The sequence below is a fragment of the Perissodus microlepis genome, chromosome 7 (genome assembly GCF_051167445.1).
Source record: "Perissodus microlepis isolate ML-2025 ecotype Zambia chromosome 7, ASM5116744v1, whole genome shotgun sequence".
Classification (NCBI taxonomy): Eukaryota; Metazoa; Chordata; class Actinopteri; order Cichliformes; family Cichlidae; genus Perissodus; species Perissodus microlepis.
In genome coordinates, this window is record NC_140467.1 from 29,115,142 (window position 1) to 29,132,677 (window position 17,536).

General features: G+C 40.2%; 1 protein-coding gene across 2 annotated transcripts in view; it reads right to left on the reverse strand.

Annotated features, from left to right (window-relative positions):
* pip5kl1 (phosphatidylinositol-4-phosphate 5-kinase-like 1) overlaps positions 1 to 13,194 on the reverse strand; it is a 35,261-nt gene extending 22,067 nt beyond the window's left edge. The window contains exons 1-2 of one of the 2 annotated variants that reach the window (XM_084934532.1): positions 13,000 to 13,194; positions 5,190 to 5,393 (exon numbers count right to left, since the gene is read on the reverse strand). In XM_084934532.1, coding sequence (XP_084790658.1) covers positions 5,190 to 5,393 — 204 coding nt within the window. In that variant the 5' untranslated portion in view covers positions 13,000 to 13,194. Of the gene's footprint in view, positions 1 to 5,189; positions 5,622 to 12,999 lie in introns of those variants that run through there. The other variant, XM_084934531.1, reaches the window with a different exon arrangement.
* Positions 13,195 to 17,536: the final 4,342 nt, after the last annotated feature.

Genomic DNA, 17,536 nt, shown 5'->3' on the forward strand with positions numbered 1-17,536 from the left:
TTGTTCAAGATAGCTGCTGTGCTTGATACACGCTTTAAGGATTTGTGTCTTGCAAGGGGAAAGTGAGAAGAGGTTTGGACCAGCCTTGAGGCCCTGCTGCAGGAACAGTGTAAAGATGCCACCACAAAGGAGCCAGCAAAGACAAAGAGCATCTTCTCTTCATTGTCCTCGGACCCTGATTCAGATGATGAAGCCCTGTGTAACAGGGCCCTGAGTTTGTACAGAGCAGAATCCACCACAGCTGCTTTGGTTGTCCAGTCGAGCAGGGACCCACCAGCAACTGTCTGTCCTGGCCTGCAAGTATTTGATGAGTCCTGCCACTTCTATCTATGTGAACAGGCTAGTTTGTCTAAGTAACTGGCTGAAAGAGACGGACAATAAATAAGCATGCAGGTATTGTGAGTCCAATGGGTTTGTTATTTTTTGCACTAAAACGTTCGATGATCACACTGTTTTAGCCTAATGTACAAAATAATTTTGGCTAAGGTTACTCAGAGTTTAAAGGTGAACCTGGTCTAATAAACTTTTATGTTTCTGCCTTAGTTTTTTAAAGAAGAAAAACTGCACTTTATGATGACATTTTTATTATTATTATTTAAAGACAATGCCATTTTGAAAATGTACTTAACCTCCTAAGACCCGAACTCTTCCACAACATGCATTTTTAATTTCTCTTTGATATTTGGGCTGATTGGGGCCCGATGAATGTAAAAAAAAAGAATTACCAGATTTTTTTTTTTTTTTAAGAAAAATAATAGCCACATATGAGGATATTCATTTAAAATTTTGATAGAACAGTAGCAGCATAATGTCCTCGTAAGTGAATATCAGGCCCAAATTGAGTATTTTGGTCTAAATAACCCAAAATGTGATGTCCACATATGTGGACGCCAGGTCCTAGGAGGTTAAGGTACTTAAAATAGGACTTTATTTTTAAGTCTGCCCAATTTTGGCCAGGGATATTATTTTTGTTTCTCTGTTTTGAATTGAAATGCAGTTTAAATCAGCAGTCTCCAACCTTTTTTGCGCCACGGACCGGTTTATGCCCGACAATATTGTCATGGACCGGCCTTTAAGGTGTCGCGGATAAATACAACAAAATAAAACTAGTACCGGTACCGAAAAAAAGAAAATTTATTCATAACACACGTGAAAAGACCAAGGAAAACCGAGTTAACGATAAAAACGATAACAAAATAACGCTAAAAACCGATAAAAACCCTGAAAACTATACATTTCACACCTGAGCCTCAACTCTCGCGGCCCGGTACCAAACGACTCACGGACCGGTACCGGTCCGAGGCCCGGGGGTTGGGGACCGCTGGTTTAAATGCTTTTTATTTAGTTTTCCCCCAGAAATTAAAAGAGCTTGAGTTTACTATATTCATGTCCATGACTATTATTTATTCTGTCACATACTAAAACCCTTTTAAATTAAAAAAAACATTTTTGATTTTAATTTAATTAGATTTTAGAGATTACTTATTTACAACGCCTCTTATTAATTACATAAAATTTTTAATCGAGTTTTTACTTTTTAAGTAATGGCTGCAGTTTTTTTTTTTTTTCAAAAGTGATATAATCTAATCAGCTATATGCTGATGATAGTATTGCAACCATGACTTTGACTTCAACATGAAGGGAATGAAAAAAAGAAAAAAAGGATTGCTGAGTGAGGGAGCAGGAACATAGGAAAATATTACTGTATAATTTGTAAGCGTTTCTCAAACTGCAGCACATGAAAAACGAACTCTGTTGAATTATTATTTAGGAAACTGACCTTCCATTGCATTTAATAAAAGGTAGCCATTGGAAAATGTAGTGTGTATGTAACAGAGTCATAAATCACATTGTTATAATTACACAAAATGTGTCCTAAACCCCCAAACTGCTCCTTTTATACCTGACTTTTAGGACCTCCAAGCCTGTAGTTGTGTTCATTATCAGTTAGAGCCCCTCCTCATTCTTTTCTTCTTCTTCTTTGGTGCAATACTATAAATACAGTGTACCCCTTTTGCCTCTCCCCTTTTTCTACAATTCCCCTGTGGGAGAGGTGGGTGTCATTTCTTTCCAACACCTTAAAACACACATAATTCATATTTAGCCACCCTGATGTTTATGATTGCGATTTTAGTTCAGTTATTGTCATTATTAAGCCTGTTTTTGTAAGATGTTATAAGTGTGTAGTATGTGTGTATCATAAATGTGTTTTAGGCGCCATAAATGCTAGCATGAATATATACCCTTGCTAGCTTGGGAGCTGTGGTGGGTTGAGCTAACCCTCTTCCCCACTGTTTGTATTTGGTCGTAGGAGCTGGAGTGGGCAAATTATTTACTTGGAGGTCTTTCTTTCTTTTACCTTTTTTATCAGACACAACGCAGAATCACACCGGTTACATGTACACATAGTAAAGAACCTTTCAGAATGACTAAATTGATCAACAAAATGCAAAGAAACAAGCAACATGACTTCATACAGTAAGAAGGCCCAGTGACTCATGACAGCATCCACTCTGCCAGTCTCAGTTTGAGTGTGCCAGTGAGGAAATACTCACTGGAATCATAAACAATATAAAGGATGGACCTAGCTTCTAGGTCTGAAAAGTAAAGGAAATGCAGAAATGCTTTAAGCTTGCATTCTTTTTAAAGGCCACCAGGCACAAATTCAAAAAACGACTTCCTGTCCTATAGAAGTCCAAGGAACCATCAGCCCTGACCTCTGTAAACACTTTCTTACAACTTTACGGTCTGACTCATTCATTTCGAGTCAAACTGATTAAAACATGATTCATTTTTAAAACTTTGGTCATTCTAAGAATCAGAGAAAAGAGGATTTCATCATCCACACTCCCTGTCTTTCTTTCTGCTTATTTAGAATCAGTTAGATCCTCTTTCTTCTACTTATTTAAACCTCCCTTGTATTTAACCTTTTGCTTGTTTCCAAAATCTGCCTTTTCCCAGAATTGGTCAGACACTATGTAAGTGTCAGTGTAAGTGTCAGCTTCTCTCACTCAACCTCAGAGTGGAATCAAGTTTTAGATTTTCTTGAACTTTCTGTGCATTATTGAGCAATTCTTTGATAAGCTGGAAAACCAAAAGAACACATGTACCAAGCAGGACAGTCAAACCATTAACCCTCTTGCTTTCAGGTAACACTTCATCACCTCAGTCTCAACAATATTACATTTTCTTAGATTTCAGATCTCGGTTTTACAATACTGCCCTCCTGTGGTAGAAGTTATAGTACAGGTTTGCAGAGGGTAATTACAAAAATGACCTTTTATATTCAAAGTCGAACCGTTTTTAGCCCATGTTAATCAGCTAAACTTCAACAAAATATTCATTTATATTTCTCAGCTATGTAAGCATTCATCATATTATATTTTATATTTTCGTGAGTGGTTTCATCTGTCTCTCGGTTTAGACAAGCTGTTCAGTCACTGTAGCTCTGATGTCCCTACATTAACAACAATGCCTGGCCTTGTTTCGGCTATTACCAAGAACACCATTACACCATTGCACCACCCGCTGAGCTACACATAAATATTTTCTTTAAACTGTTCATTATTTTTTTCTGAACTAGTTCTTTGTGTGAATCTGCACAGTGAAATTCCTCAGCCCTCATTTCTCACTTTGGAATGAGCGTGAAGCTGTGATTTTTGCAGCTCACAGGTTCTGTGCAGTAATCCAATAATCAATGCCTTCACAGCTGTGGTGTCGCTGTAGATGCCATTACAGACGACCTTTGTAGTCTGATTACGCCATGTGACACATTATAGTTGACGATGTAGAAATATTATGCAACAGCTTTCATTCACTCTCTCATGACTTTTTGTTGGCACTCTGAAGATTGTGTAAACAGTCCAGTGTCACAGCTCAGTGGTACTTTAATGTAATACCAACTTGTAATACAATACATTTACACAAGCAGCACATTTTTTTTGGAAGAACTGCATAATATAAATGGATAATAAGGTTTTTTTGGTGGTTGGGGGGTAGGTTATGGCTCATTCACATGAAACTAAACAGACAAGACAAGACAACAAGGATAATCAGGCCTCATTAATGCAATATAACAAGAGAATTTTCAGTTTGGTAATCTGCTTTTATTTTTTAATTTATGGAAGGTAAACAAAAAGTAATATACTGCCAAGGATTCACTGACTCTGCTACTACTGCTACTAACACAAAACCAAGCAGAAATCTGAGCTAATATGGATGTACCACAAACTGCAGTTCCTCTGATGTCCACTAGAGGCTTCAAAAAGAAAAACTGTTAAAATATGAACCTTTGCAGCTTTAGAGCAGAAATAAAGATGTTACAACCTGTTATAAAGAACGATTTTGGTCCCTGTAGCTCATTTTTTCCCTTATAAGAACTGTACAACAATTCACCAGTCCAAATGTTATTAAGGATTATATTAAGTTTACAATTTTAGAGGTGCAGCCTCTTTGACTGAGAGGTGGATGTGACAAAGGTGACTGTAGCTGCTAGGCTTCACCTTACTTAATTGAAATCCTAGAACTGGACCACTTTGTCTTATCCAACAAATAATAAGGCAAAATTTATCTTTATTTGGATTTTACTCAGCACCAGTTAACAGGTATCGTTGTCTTTGTGATGTAGCCATATGGTTACACTCCACACACCATCTAATTTTGGTTACTTTGGGCTCCTAAAGCCCAACATGACAACAGCCATAAAGGCTTGATTGTTCATCTTTCATATACAAAAGTAAAGCTAATGTTTTAGTACGTAAGAGTGTATTATTTTTAATGGGGAGAGACGCCAAGTTTTTTTTTTTTAAAGTCTGATTGTATTGAAGTCACTTGATTTATGACCTCAGTATCACTTTCCTAATGAGTTTATAATTGAATGTCCCACTTAGAGGATAAAAGGACTACTGAAGTTGTTTGAGAATGTAGTATTTTACATTTATCAGTCAGCTCAAACCCTCCTTTTTTATGATCTCTACTTTCAAAAACATAAACTTATGACAGGTAAAATTCATGTGTCCACGACCTAAATGGGCTCCTTTCAAAACACCCACAACTACTCCATGGTAACTGTTAGTATATGTGGTAGTGACACCTTTCAGCTTATTTTGCTAACTGCCTCCACTTCACTACAAAGCAGGCGGCTTTTTAATATGTGTAAGTGGCTGCACTGTTTCCTGACAGCTACTCACTGCGGGTGGGTCATCGATGGTGTTCTTGATGGCTGCAGCCAAGCCCTCCTTCATCATGCAAGTCAGGCTGTAGAACTCATGCTGTTGGTCAATCTCAAACAAGCCCAGAAGTTTCCACTGCTGCCTCAGACCTCCCCACCGCCTTCTCTTCATGGAGCGCTGCTGGTGACTCAACATCCCTGGACCGGCTGTCGACATCTCCATCTGAGATAGAGAAAAACAGCCCGATGAGGAAAAAATGTGACTGCTCCACTGTGGACGCAGAGGAGAAAAGAAATCAGAGTGTGAGTGGAGGCCAGAGAGGCCAGCGACTAACACAAAAGACAGCTGACTGTCAGTTGAGTCTTTAACAGAGTAACCATGGAAACCAACACAAAGGGATAAAAGCTTCATGGGCTGTGCTGTGGATAATGCCATAATGCTGCTCCTCTGAATGCCACAGAAAAGCATTTTAATTGCGCGGTCATGTCATGTGTTTTACAGTAAATGTTTGACCCTGTGAGCTCTACACACCCGAGCCACTCAGTACTAAGCCTTTGTTTTCAGAGAAACAAAAAGACTCCTATGGAATAAATAGTAACTGATAGTTTTTGATGGTGAATGATGCGTTCATCAGCGTTTAGGCATAAAAAGCACTTGTATAAATGTGTGACTGAGTGAATGAGGTACTTGTAGCAAGAAAGACCGTTGAGAGTAGAAAAACACTTCCTTATCCTGCTGGAAACAACCGCCAAAAGATAGGTAGAAAGGTTGACTGGTGGACATGGTCAGCAGCAGCTTTTTTGATAGAGGCAGGATGGCTCCGCCCTTTCTTGTTGTTGTTTCCACCAAATTTTGACCCTACTATCCAAATGTCACAGCACAAACTGAGACTCATAAGTTCTTCCAGGCTTTAGTTGTCCAGTTTGATAAGCAGTATGGGAATTGTAGTCCTAGTTTCCTGTTTTTAGCTAAACGAAATGGTGCATTGGGTGGTCTTCTCCTGTTGTAGCCCATCTGCTGTGCTACTGTGCTTTCAGAGAAGCTCTTCTGCATGCTGTGTGGCCATTCTCATCTGATCTCTAACATCAACAAGGCTTTCTATTTTTCTTTCTGACCATTTTCTGTAACCCTAGAGATCTCAGCTGTTTCTGAAATACTCAGACCAGCTGACCAACAATTTCCAAAAACCTTTAAATCACATTTCTTCCCCATTCTGATGCTCAATTTGAACGTCAGCAGCTCATCTTCACCATATTTTTATATGATGAGTTGCTGCCATGTGATTGACTGATTATATATTTGCATTAACATTCAGCTGAACAGGTGTATCTAAAGTGACTCATGAATGAAAATAGACACTAAAAACCACTTGGTTTTATTTTATGAAGATGGTGGTTTGGGTTATAATTCACTCCTGGAAAACTTCATATCTGCTCAGTGACCAATGAAGCACAGTGGGTCCTGATGATGTGATTACATGTGAGGAGGTGTCAGTCTGAGCAGTCTCAGTGTTGCAAAGAAACTAAAGAAACAAATAAAAAAAATACTTGTATTTGGCTTCAAATAAACAGAGTCACTTCATCAGTAATAAAACCTTCATTTTAGAAACAACATTAAGATCTGTTATTACAGAGTCTTTATCCTGCAATTTAAACCCGCCTGAGATTACCATTTTTATCAGCTGGTTCTTTATAAGGAAAACAGTGCCTCAGCACTCACGTGACAGCGTTACCTTCCTTTTGTAAATTAGCCTGCCATGCCATTGGACGCGTCCATAGCAACATGCATGACGCTGCGCTCCTTGGACCTTTTGAGCTCCTCTCTCTGTTCTTCACTTTGACTGAGAAACAAAAGCTTCCTGTCTGATCACAGCCTCTCCTGATGCTGTTTGATGGTCTGAGTGTTCGGCTTCAGCACGTCTTTAACAATGGTGACAAACTGTAATAACCATTGTTAATAACTGGTAAAAAATAATAATACATTGCAGTAAATTATATTTAATAATGTTTAATAACTGGCACATAATTGATTAGTAGAACATCATCTGGTAAAATTGCAACTGATGTTTATAGAACGTTGCAAATCTATTCATCATTCAACCTTACTTGGCTCTTATAATGCTGAAACTGACATATAACTATTTCACAGGGTGTAAAAATGGACAGGTGTCCTGCTTCATTAAGTTTCCTGTTTGTTTTTTTTCTTTAACTTTCTGTAAACAAATACGTAATAAAGTACAGCGACAGGACAGGCCTGCTGGAGTCCAACGCCCACCCTCAACGAATCGGATTTACTGCTGGCAGTGCAAACCAGGCTCTCACTACAGGGACCAGATGACCCATAACAATGGGCCTGATACCCAGTACACTCAAAGCGCCCCCTACACTAATCTTTTTGTCACTTTTTACGGAATCAAACTCAAAGTAATGTCTGAACTTCCACGCTTTAAACACTGCATGGTTGCACTCTCTCCAGCACTCCATTTGTCCATTGTTGATCTACACACATCTGTTGTTGCCATGGATGTTGCACACTCGTATGTCATTGTCATGAGACACTCTCACAAACAAAATCACGACTTAATAACGCAGTAACGGAGCCTGCTTAGGGGAAACTAACAGTAATGTAATTACTTTTTTGCTTTAGTAATCCCTTACTTTACTCATTACTTGAAAAAAGTAATCGGATTACACATTACTGCCCATGTCTGTTAGTCACCCAGGTATGTTAACAGCTATATTCTGCAAATACGTTTAGAACGTATCTTTAATCTGTTTAAGAGGACAACGACGTCTTGTGATTTTACTTGCGGACAATCTGCCGCTCTTATTTTGAAACCTTATCGAGGCTCATCGAGGCTGCAGAACAGCAGCACGAGACACAGGAGGTCTTGTTCACAGTCCGGGGAAGGATTGAGTGGAAGAGTGACTGATAGACGCAGCATCTGCCGAACCCGTTCTGCTGTGGTGGAGAGCTGAGCGTTGAAGCAAAGCTTTAGATTTACTGGTTGATCTACACTCCACATCTGTGCTGTGGGTACAGACTGAAAGCATGAGGGTGAGGTACGTGTGCTAGACATGAGCCTCCCCTGAAGGCATGATGAGCTCAGCTTCAGAGATAAGAAGAGATCGGTCAGACTAGAGCAGTTCCTCCTCCACATCAAAACGCAAGACTTAAGGTGGTTTGATCAGGATGCCTTCTAAGTGTCTTGGTATGAGTCCTCAGGCCCGACCCAGGACATGCTGGAGAGACTTTGTCTGTTGGGTAGACTGGGTTTTCTAACATTATAAAAAGTATTTAGCGCAGCATGTGGAGAACTGGTTTATGTGTTGAGCTCATTAAAGCTGCAGAGATGGTAGAGCTGGTCTCTATCTCTTGGGAGGTAAATCACGGGTGATCCATTTTTTTTGAGCAACTTCTGGAAGTTAAAGCACAATAAGTACTGGCAGCTGGATGTGCTGGCAATAAACTGTTACTTTACATTCGACCTCCTGAAATCTAACCTTTATACCTTTATTTAACTGTAACTGAAACAGTGCTGTATTCATTTAATTAAACGAACCATTAACTAAGTTAAGTCTTGATTACAGCAAGACTGGAAGCCTTCAAACATCCATTACAATCAAGTGTAAACTCTAAATAACTGATAAGCCACCACAAACCCCCCCAAACTGATGAACTGTATAACCCAGGTAAAGTCTCCCAAGGCAAACTGGTCCGAGGAGATTAATTAGACCTAGAGCGATTTCAAAAACTCCAGTGAAGCCTAAAACTTGGATCTGGATAAAACTTGGAAGTGTGAATCTACACCCAAGAGGAAAGCTACTAGAGAGGGAGTGCATTATTTGATTTACGAGGCAGGTGGCTGGAAGTCTTTTCTTTTGTTTCTTAACCTTTTCTTTGCTTCGGAGCCTCAGGCGGCGATGCAGTGATGGCTTCTATCTCCTGCTCCACCCCCTGCCTGGAATTTCTCCATTGAAGCAGTCCTTCCAACACCTGCCCTCTATCTGGTAATCAAGTGTAGAGTACAGCAGTTCTCTGCACCATTATATGGCGAGAATTAGGCCACCTCTGTTACCTGCCGCTTTTGTGGTAACGCAGTGTGCTTTCACGTCTCCAAGCTAGCTGCTCCAAACTTCCACAGAAGGAGAAGGTTCATCTGGAAACTTGCTTATCTGGAAACTTGTCTACCTGTTGCTTGAAGAAATTTATAGCTGTACTTACCAGCTCTGAACCCAATTACCTGTAACATGTCACAGGAAGGACTTACCTGCTCTCTTGCCTTTCTGCCAACTCTCTGATGCTTGCCAGCTGTCGGCACACCACATCCAACTCAAGTAAGACTGTTAAACACCCGCTGGCTTTCTCATGGGAATCATGTGAATCACATCTTCCTCATCTTCTTGTATCCTCTCAAACAGAATTTCCATGTACTAGGCCGTTATGCTGCTGAATTCCCCCACCTACTGCCTTTAAACCATAAAAATCACTCCTTAACTCCTTATCTACTTATCAATAAACAATGCTTTAAACCTGCCAGCTGTTGTCTGCTCTTTGCTTCTGCTTTTTGACAAAACACAACAACTTAGCTGCATTGCATAATGTTCAAATTTTTTTACCATTTCAATGAATTATTAATTAAAAATAGATCCAAAAAAAAATTTGTCACTTATTTTGAAATTGCATTGAAGAAATACGTCACTTTTTGTGACCATTTTATGACTATTTTTGCTATGAAACCATGTTGATCAGGCAGAAGACAGGAGGACAATGAAGTGGTAGTCCCCAATAAAGAAGGTGACTCTGGAGCCAAAATCGAACATGATCACACACCCACATCGTGAAAAGAATACTAGACAAGCTTTCACATCTATCACTGGATTTCCTCTGAAGTTCTGCTACAGACTTTATTGGAAAACCTTGCAGACAGACTGTTTAACTGTCTGGTTTACTTTCCCTTGGCTCTATCTTAGCAGCTTGTTGTGGTCTGAACTTTGCAAGCAGCGGTTATTAAATCCCTGAAATTAATGATTAATTCAGTAGCACAGCAGCTGATGTGCACACCAGCCTGCCATAAATTATTATTAGATCGTGCTAGGACTTGCTCCGTACGTTGGCGGTTGCTGTTTGTGACAAACACGGGTTCCAGTGGAATTCATAGCAGCTTTCCCTTCCAGAGAGTTTCACTTTCACCAATGAAAATAAAAGTGTGTCAAAGCAACGCAAGTGAGCAAAACGTCAGCAATATGATAACAATAGAAAGGATAAAACCCAGAAGTGCATGCCAATTACAGGCCAAAAAAATATAAAACAAATGAAAGGAATTAAATATTAAATAAAATAATAACGTTACAGACAGAGATTGGATATGGCAAACATACTGCCCTTTTTATAAACCCAAGTATAGAAAAGATTTTAACCGTCAGGTCATTTTTTTTACCCCAGCTGTTGTTTTGTGGCAGCACGGTGGTTAGCACTGTTGCCGCACAGCAAGAAGGTCCTGAGTTCAATTCCACCATCAGGCCGGGGTCTTTCTGTGTGGAGTTTGCATGTTCTCCCCGTGTTTGTGTGGGTTCTCTCCGGGTACTCTGGCTTCCTCCCACCGTCCAAAGACATGCAGCTTGTGGGGATAGGTTAATTGGATAATCCAAATTGCCACTAGGTGTGAATGTGAGTGCGAATGGTTGTCTGTCCCTTTGTGTTAGCCCTGCAACAGACTGGTGACCTGTCCAGGGTGTACCCCGCCTCTCGCCCTATGACAGCTGGGATAGGCTCCAGCGCCCCCCGCGACCCTGAAAAGGATAAGCGGAAGCGAATGGATGGGATGGATGGATGGACTAACTAATACACGTTTTGGTGATTTTTGAAGTCCACCCATTCCAGGCTTCCAGGCCCATTGCTGTGGTAAAGATGATAGGTGGAAGGTTGTGTAGGAACCCAGGAAAGAAATAAAAAAATGTAACACTAGCATAGGATTTGAGTCAGTTGTAATTTCCCTGGTCTTGTGATGTTTTGCAGAGTAATGCACAGCACGACAATGAAAACAGCTAAACTGGTGGAGATGAGTCAGGATATAAAAATGTGTGAAAACCATCATTATCAACATTAAAATGTTTTGATTATCTTTCATATGAACAGTGTAAGTATGCAGTGTTACTGATCAGGCCAAGATCTTAGTGGATATTTTAAGATTTCTTTGGTGCAACAACAAGAATAAACCCATCATAATAGATGCCTACCTGCTGACTAATACACTCACTGAACTCTGATTTGCATTTTTTTCTACCCTCTTGTCAGTCCAAACTGGTCAGGTGCACTTACCACAGAGTTTGCTTATTAGCACAGAATCATGTCCCACTGCTAAGACAGGTGAGTCAAATACGTGGCCCTAGGGCCTGAACTCGCTCACTGAAAGACCCAATCCACCCCACTGGATGGCTTTAAAAAGTCTAAAACCTGCAGAGAAGCAGGGCACGGCTTAGTTTGGGCTTTTCCCTGTTTTCCTGTATGAATTCTTGTGTTGCAGGGTTTTAAACTCCTAACATCTACCATGACACTGGCAATGATCAAGGATTAGGGTTTTGGTACGGTTAGCATCTAACCTTTCTTCCAACCCTTCTAATAAATAATTAGTCTATTAAAAAAAAGTTTTATTTATTTTTGCAGAAAATCTGTGACGCCAATATGAGAGGGAACATCTTCCAGTTATGAAAGTGTGCCTAGTTAACATGTGGCCAAAATAAAGCACAACTCTGTTAAGTGTCATGGTTTGTGTGCAGGGAGGCATGAAAAATTCAGACTCAAATGCAGAGGCCAAGCTGAAACTCAAAATGTTAGCTTTATTGCTGAACACTGGGGAAAAACTAAATTAAACTTGGCAGGCTTGGCAAACAGAACACACAGACATATATGAGGGAGATCGTGACACTGACGAAGAGAAACACGGGGCTACACTGAGGGATAACGAGGGGAATGAGACACATGAGGAGAGCACAGCTGAGAGTAATTAGGCAGGACGAGACAAGGGAAGCAAAACTAGAAATATTAACATAAGATGCAGACTGTCAAAGTAAAACAGGAAATATAATACAGACGCGGACTTGATAAGGGGTTACAGCCCAAACATGGAACACAGAGAGAAACCAATAGACTAAGAACTCTAAATAACACAAAACAGAAGATTATTAATAATAAACAACACAAAACACTGGGTCACAGACCCAGTCACCCAGGACCATGACATTAAGAACTTAACTTCATCCAAGCCAAAGACCGAAACAACAACCTTCACACTGACGCCCATAATCCTGCGTCTTACATTTGTTGATTTATGCAGTCTTCAGAATACAATCCCAACCCCAGTAAATCTGGCAGTGGATTGATTAGCCGACTAATGTGATGGGGAAGTAACCGCTTACTAATGTCATGATGGAAGCCATTAACGCGGTCAATGCATGGTCAACATTTATGGCACTTAATGGCCACAGAGGCATCTTTGCAGTCAAAAGCAGTCACAGTGTGATGGTGAAACTTCCAAACAAACAGAAGTTGATGCTGTTTTTATGGACAGCAAAGTTGCAACAACTGATTTGGTCACTATACGGCTGTGAGCAGACAGCCAACTCAAAATGAATTGAGGACATTTCATCTTTAAATGAGAATCTGATGATTGTAACAAAAACAAAGCTGACAGTGTCTAATAACTGCACACAGCAGCCCGGGGAGGTAACTACACATCAGCAGCTTGGGTGAAACCCCTCACACAGATGATCTCTAGCAGTGACTGCACGCATTATGGAAGCAATCAGATTCAAAGCGTTTCACTTGCCTCTGTACAGCAGCTGATGGTCGGCCTGTCCGTGTCTCGCCCAGTGTGTGTCACTCACTGAGTGCATGTGTGTCACATGTCAGCCTGCAGAATGACCGTGTGATGTCATCGGAGCATAGCCCGGCTCACCCAGCGGTCACACCCACACTGGCACTGACTGTCTGAGGCAGACACGACTGCCGGCGGCTGCAGCACTGATACTGCAGTCAATATGAAGCGAGCAGAGGTGCAGAAATAAAAGGTTTGTTGGCAAGGTGGGAATGCAACTGCAGCGCAAACTCTGCTGACTCACTGCTGGAGGTTTTCCAGCCAACTGGACTCGAGTCTTCATCCATCTGAAAACACACCCAACACTCCACAGACAAGAAACCCCAACTCCTCTCAGACGACATACAAACATATACAATACCTTCAACGTAGATTTTCACTTGGAGACACCAGAGTTATTGGATTTTAATTTGCTTTTTCTCCATTTTTTTTTCTTTTTTTGCACATTCTTTCGGATCAAATCAAATCAAAATGTATTTCTATAGCACATAATAATACAACAAAGCTGACCAAAGTGCTTCACAGTCGGTCAGAGCAATAGCATAAGACAGCATAAAAGAAACAGGTAAAAGGAGGGCAGGAAACAATATGAACAATATGAGTAAAAAAAACAACAACACATAACTAGCCACGAAATAGCATATTAGTTTGAATCAAAAGGTTATTCCAGAGTCTGGGAGCTACGACAGCAAAGGCCCGATCACCTCTGAACTTCAGACGAGACCTCGGTTGCATCAGGAGCATTTGATTAGAAGATCTAAGTGCCTTATTAGGGATATACAAATGGAGGAGTTTGCATAGACAGCTGGGAGCCAAATTGTTTAAAATTTTAAAGGTAAGCAAGAGAATTTTGAAATTGATGCGATATTCAACAGGGAGCCAATGTAGGTTGGCTAAAACTGGTGTGATGTGGGCATAATTTCTAGTACCAGTTAGGAGACGCGCAGCTGCATTTTGAACTAACTGGAGGCAGTGGATAGAGGAAGATGGGAGGCCCAAGTAGAGGGAATTACAGTAGTCTAATTTGGATGCAAGTTAAATATCAGGGTGACAGCTCAGATGAACAATTTGGAGACAAAGTTAGAGAAGGAAGGATGTGATGATTTGGACATGTACGAAGGAGAGAGAGTGGATATATTGGACAAAGGATGATGAAGATGGTGTTGCCAGGTAGGAGGAAAAGAAGTTGACCTTGGAGGAGGTTCAAGGATGCAGTGAAGGTTGAATAAAATGGGTCTTTCTTCATTTTTGTGACAAAGGATTTCATGATAAAAGTATTAACATGAAAGTAAGTGGTCTTTTATCTGTCCCAAATTATAGATTCTGATTTATTTTGATGGTAAGAAAGACAAGTGAAATTTTCAGCCTTTTCTTTAAAAGTCTTTGAGATATTCACGTTCAAATGTGCCTCAGATTTCAGGGTGCGAAAAAACAAATAAGTCTCGGATGTGGGCTTTTACCCGTTTTGTCTCACTGAGAGTGGGATCTCAGATAATACAAAGACATTAAGAGAACAAATACCAGAAAATAATGGCCTTTACCAAGATAACTGGAGCAGAACGGACTGAATTGTTGGCTTCTACAAGCTGTAAAAAAGTCTCCTAATGTCCAGTATTGTAAGATACTACATATCGTGTGTGTGAGATTGTGAAACTTGTGGTGTCATTGTGATGTCGTAGCTCTCACCATGCTCTTTCATATGATGTTATACTCAATTATATTGACTTTGGGTGCTAACAATGAAGGTCATATTACAGATTTACTGATATCTGATATTTGAATACTGACTTGCACATTTCCTGTGACCTTGATCTTAACTATGAACTGATTTTCAACCAAATTAAATCAGCTCGAGTTCGTTATTGATATTTACTATCGCACAACATTTGAAAATTATACTTGAAAACTGTAGACTGGAAACAAACAGAACCAGTTCTCCTTCACTTCGAGGGGAAAAACTGCAACTCATTAGTTGAATTTTCACAATGAATGATCGAAACTTTAGGATACTGAGTCAGAGCGGTGAAGGAAAAATGTCATTCCTGTATCAAACCCTGTTCATAAAATGAAGTAGAAGAAAGTGTTAGATGTTTTATTACCGGCCGAATGAAGAAGAGGCACGCTATAGACAAAAGCATTAGACCGCACCTGTAAATCATGCTCAGCAAGACATTTTGGAACTTTCAGTTTTGTGGAAACTGGTTGAAAAAATGATTTCTGCACAAAGAAAGGTCCAAACAGGCATGACTGACAGAGTTAGATGTGGCAGAACTTGACTGGTTTGCACAGAGCCCTGACCTCAACCCCATCAAACACTTTGATCATACCAGAAGGGAGTGTGCAAGCGTCTAACATCAGTGTCTGAACTTACAAATGCTCATCTGGATAAATGGACAACATTCCCACAGACACAAAAATCCTGTAGGAAGCCTTCGCAGAAGAGTGGAAGCCTTGAAAGCTCCTGCAGGTATAATCTACAAGTTCCCCAGTATTTCTGTCTTTCCACTCTGATGTCTGTCTAGCAGTTAAAAATCCTCTGAAATAGACTGATTTGACTTTAGATCAACAATTAGTGAGCCGACACCTTTGCAAAAAGCCAAATACCAAACAATTTTGAACAATACTGGTTAATAACAGAGTAGTAAGTGTACCAACCTAATGGTCTGTGGGCTCAGAGTCCTCTCGTGTGTAGCCAGGATTCTTGATCCGCTCAGAGAGGATGTATCCAGTTTAAATGAGTCTGATAAGCTGTTACTGAGCCACGGTTCAGTCAGGAGGAAACCCAGCAGCTCTTCATCTTTTTGGTTTTGCCGGTTGTGTTAGCCTTGAGCTTGCACCTCTTCCTCCTGACTCTGTGCAGCTTCCTCCATTCCCCTGCTGCCGGGCTTCACATCTCCAGAGCTCTGCTCACGGCGTCCTTGACAATGCATCCTTGGGAACGCATCCTAGGGAATGTGTCCTTGGGAATGCACTTTTTTCCTCGGAGATCGTAGCCACTCGCCCGCATGACAAACTGCCAGAACAAGCTTGGAGATGTTGGGCTGGGGAATAAAAGAGTGCCATTTATCCAATTCCAATTAAAATAGCTGCGTATTACAGCTTTAACTGAAGATGAGGGAGTGATTGTGAACAGAGAACAGAGGACAAAATGTTTTATAACCCATTTTATCAACAAAGCATCCATGGATTGGAGAAATGCTGTCCCAGCATGTGGAAAAAATATGAAGTTCAGTGAGCTGAAATGGCTGTGGCGAGCTGATGTTCAACACATTTATATCTGATTTTAAAAAAGCGTCATAGGCTCAAATTATGTGTGGCTTAAATCACCCAATCTCACTCAGGGAAAGATTTTTTTCTCTAATCTGACAGCAAAGGAGTGACTAATGGGACTGGACAATATAACCAAAACTGCATTTCTTTAAACAGCGTCTCAAAAGTGAGGCAGTGCCCGCAGAGTCTCATGTCCAGCTATACAGCAGATATAAACGTGTTTCTAAACAATATGAATTGTTTAGAGATTTATAAAATTGCACACGGATTATTTTTCTATAACAAGCATCTATAAACTAAATTAAAGGCTTATTGCCACTTTGACTAGTCTGATCCAGGTGGCTGCAGCTTTAGAGCCACACTCCTGGTAACTGGAGCCACAAGCTGACCTTGGACTCTGTGCTGTTTGAGACCTTTATTCTTCTTTTTTAATGCAATCATCTGGTGAATATTCAGGCTTGCTGTGTGGGTACTTGTATTAACAGCCATATACTGTGTGTAACTGTAATCACATTACATTTTTCATTGAAACAGTAACAATCACATCGCTGTGCTCAGTTAAACACATTAGAGTTGCAGTTATGTTACACTTACTTGTGTTACAAAGAATCTTCTGTACTTTTAGTATGTGAGTGTACCTTTCTTGTACAAAGAGCGATGACGGGAATAAAAACAAACTGCAAGCTGCGTTCATGGTCACAAGGCGATTCCTGTGTCTTCGTTATCAGGGAGGTGTCAGCATGATGGTGAGAAGTAGGCGTGGGTTTAAAAAATCAATTTCCAGATTCAAAACAATTTTAGTTTGAACAAGGCGATATCAATTCATTAAATCCTGAATCTATTTTTAAATATAAATGCATTTTGCCAGACACGCCAGAATCTCAGGTTAAAGCTCACAAAACTATTTCAACAACCATCAAACAGCTAAAACAGCAAACGATTAAAGACCTGGACACACCGTCGAGTGCTGAAAGCTGACATCTCACAGATTCTGAATCTGCAGGTTTCATCACTCTCCGACCAAAATTCACTGAACCAACAGCAAAAGAAGATCAAAACTACACTTCATGTTTGAAAAACATTGTCATGAATTTGTAATCACGTTAGACGGTAAATCTCTCTCCAAAAAGAGTTGCAGTGATTAAATCCATTCTGAATTACAAAGAAACAAATTCAAAGTTTTTGATGTCATTTTGCTGTCTGTTGATACCCAACTATC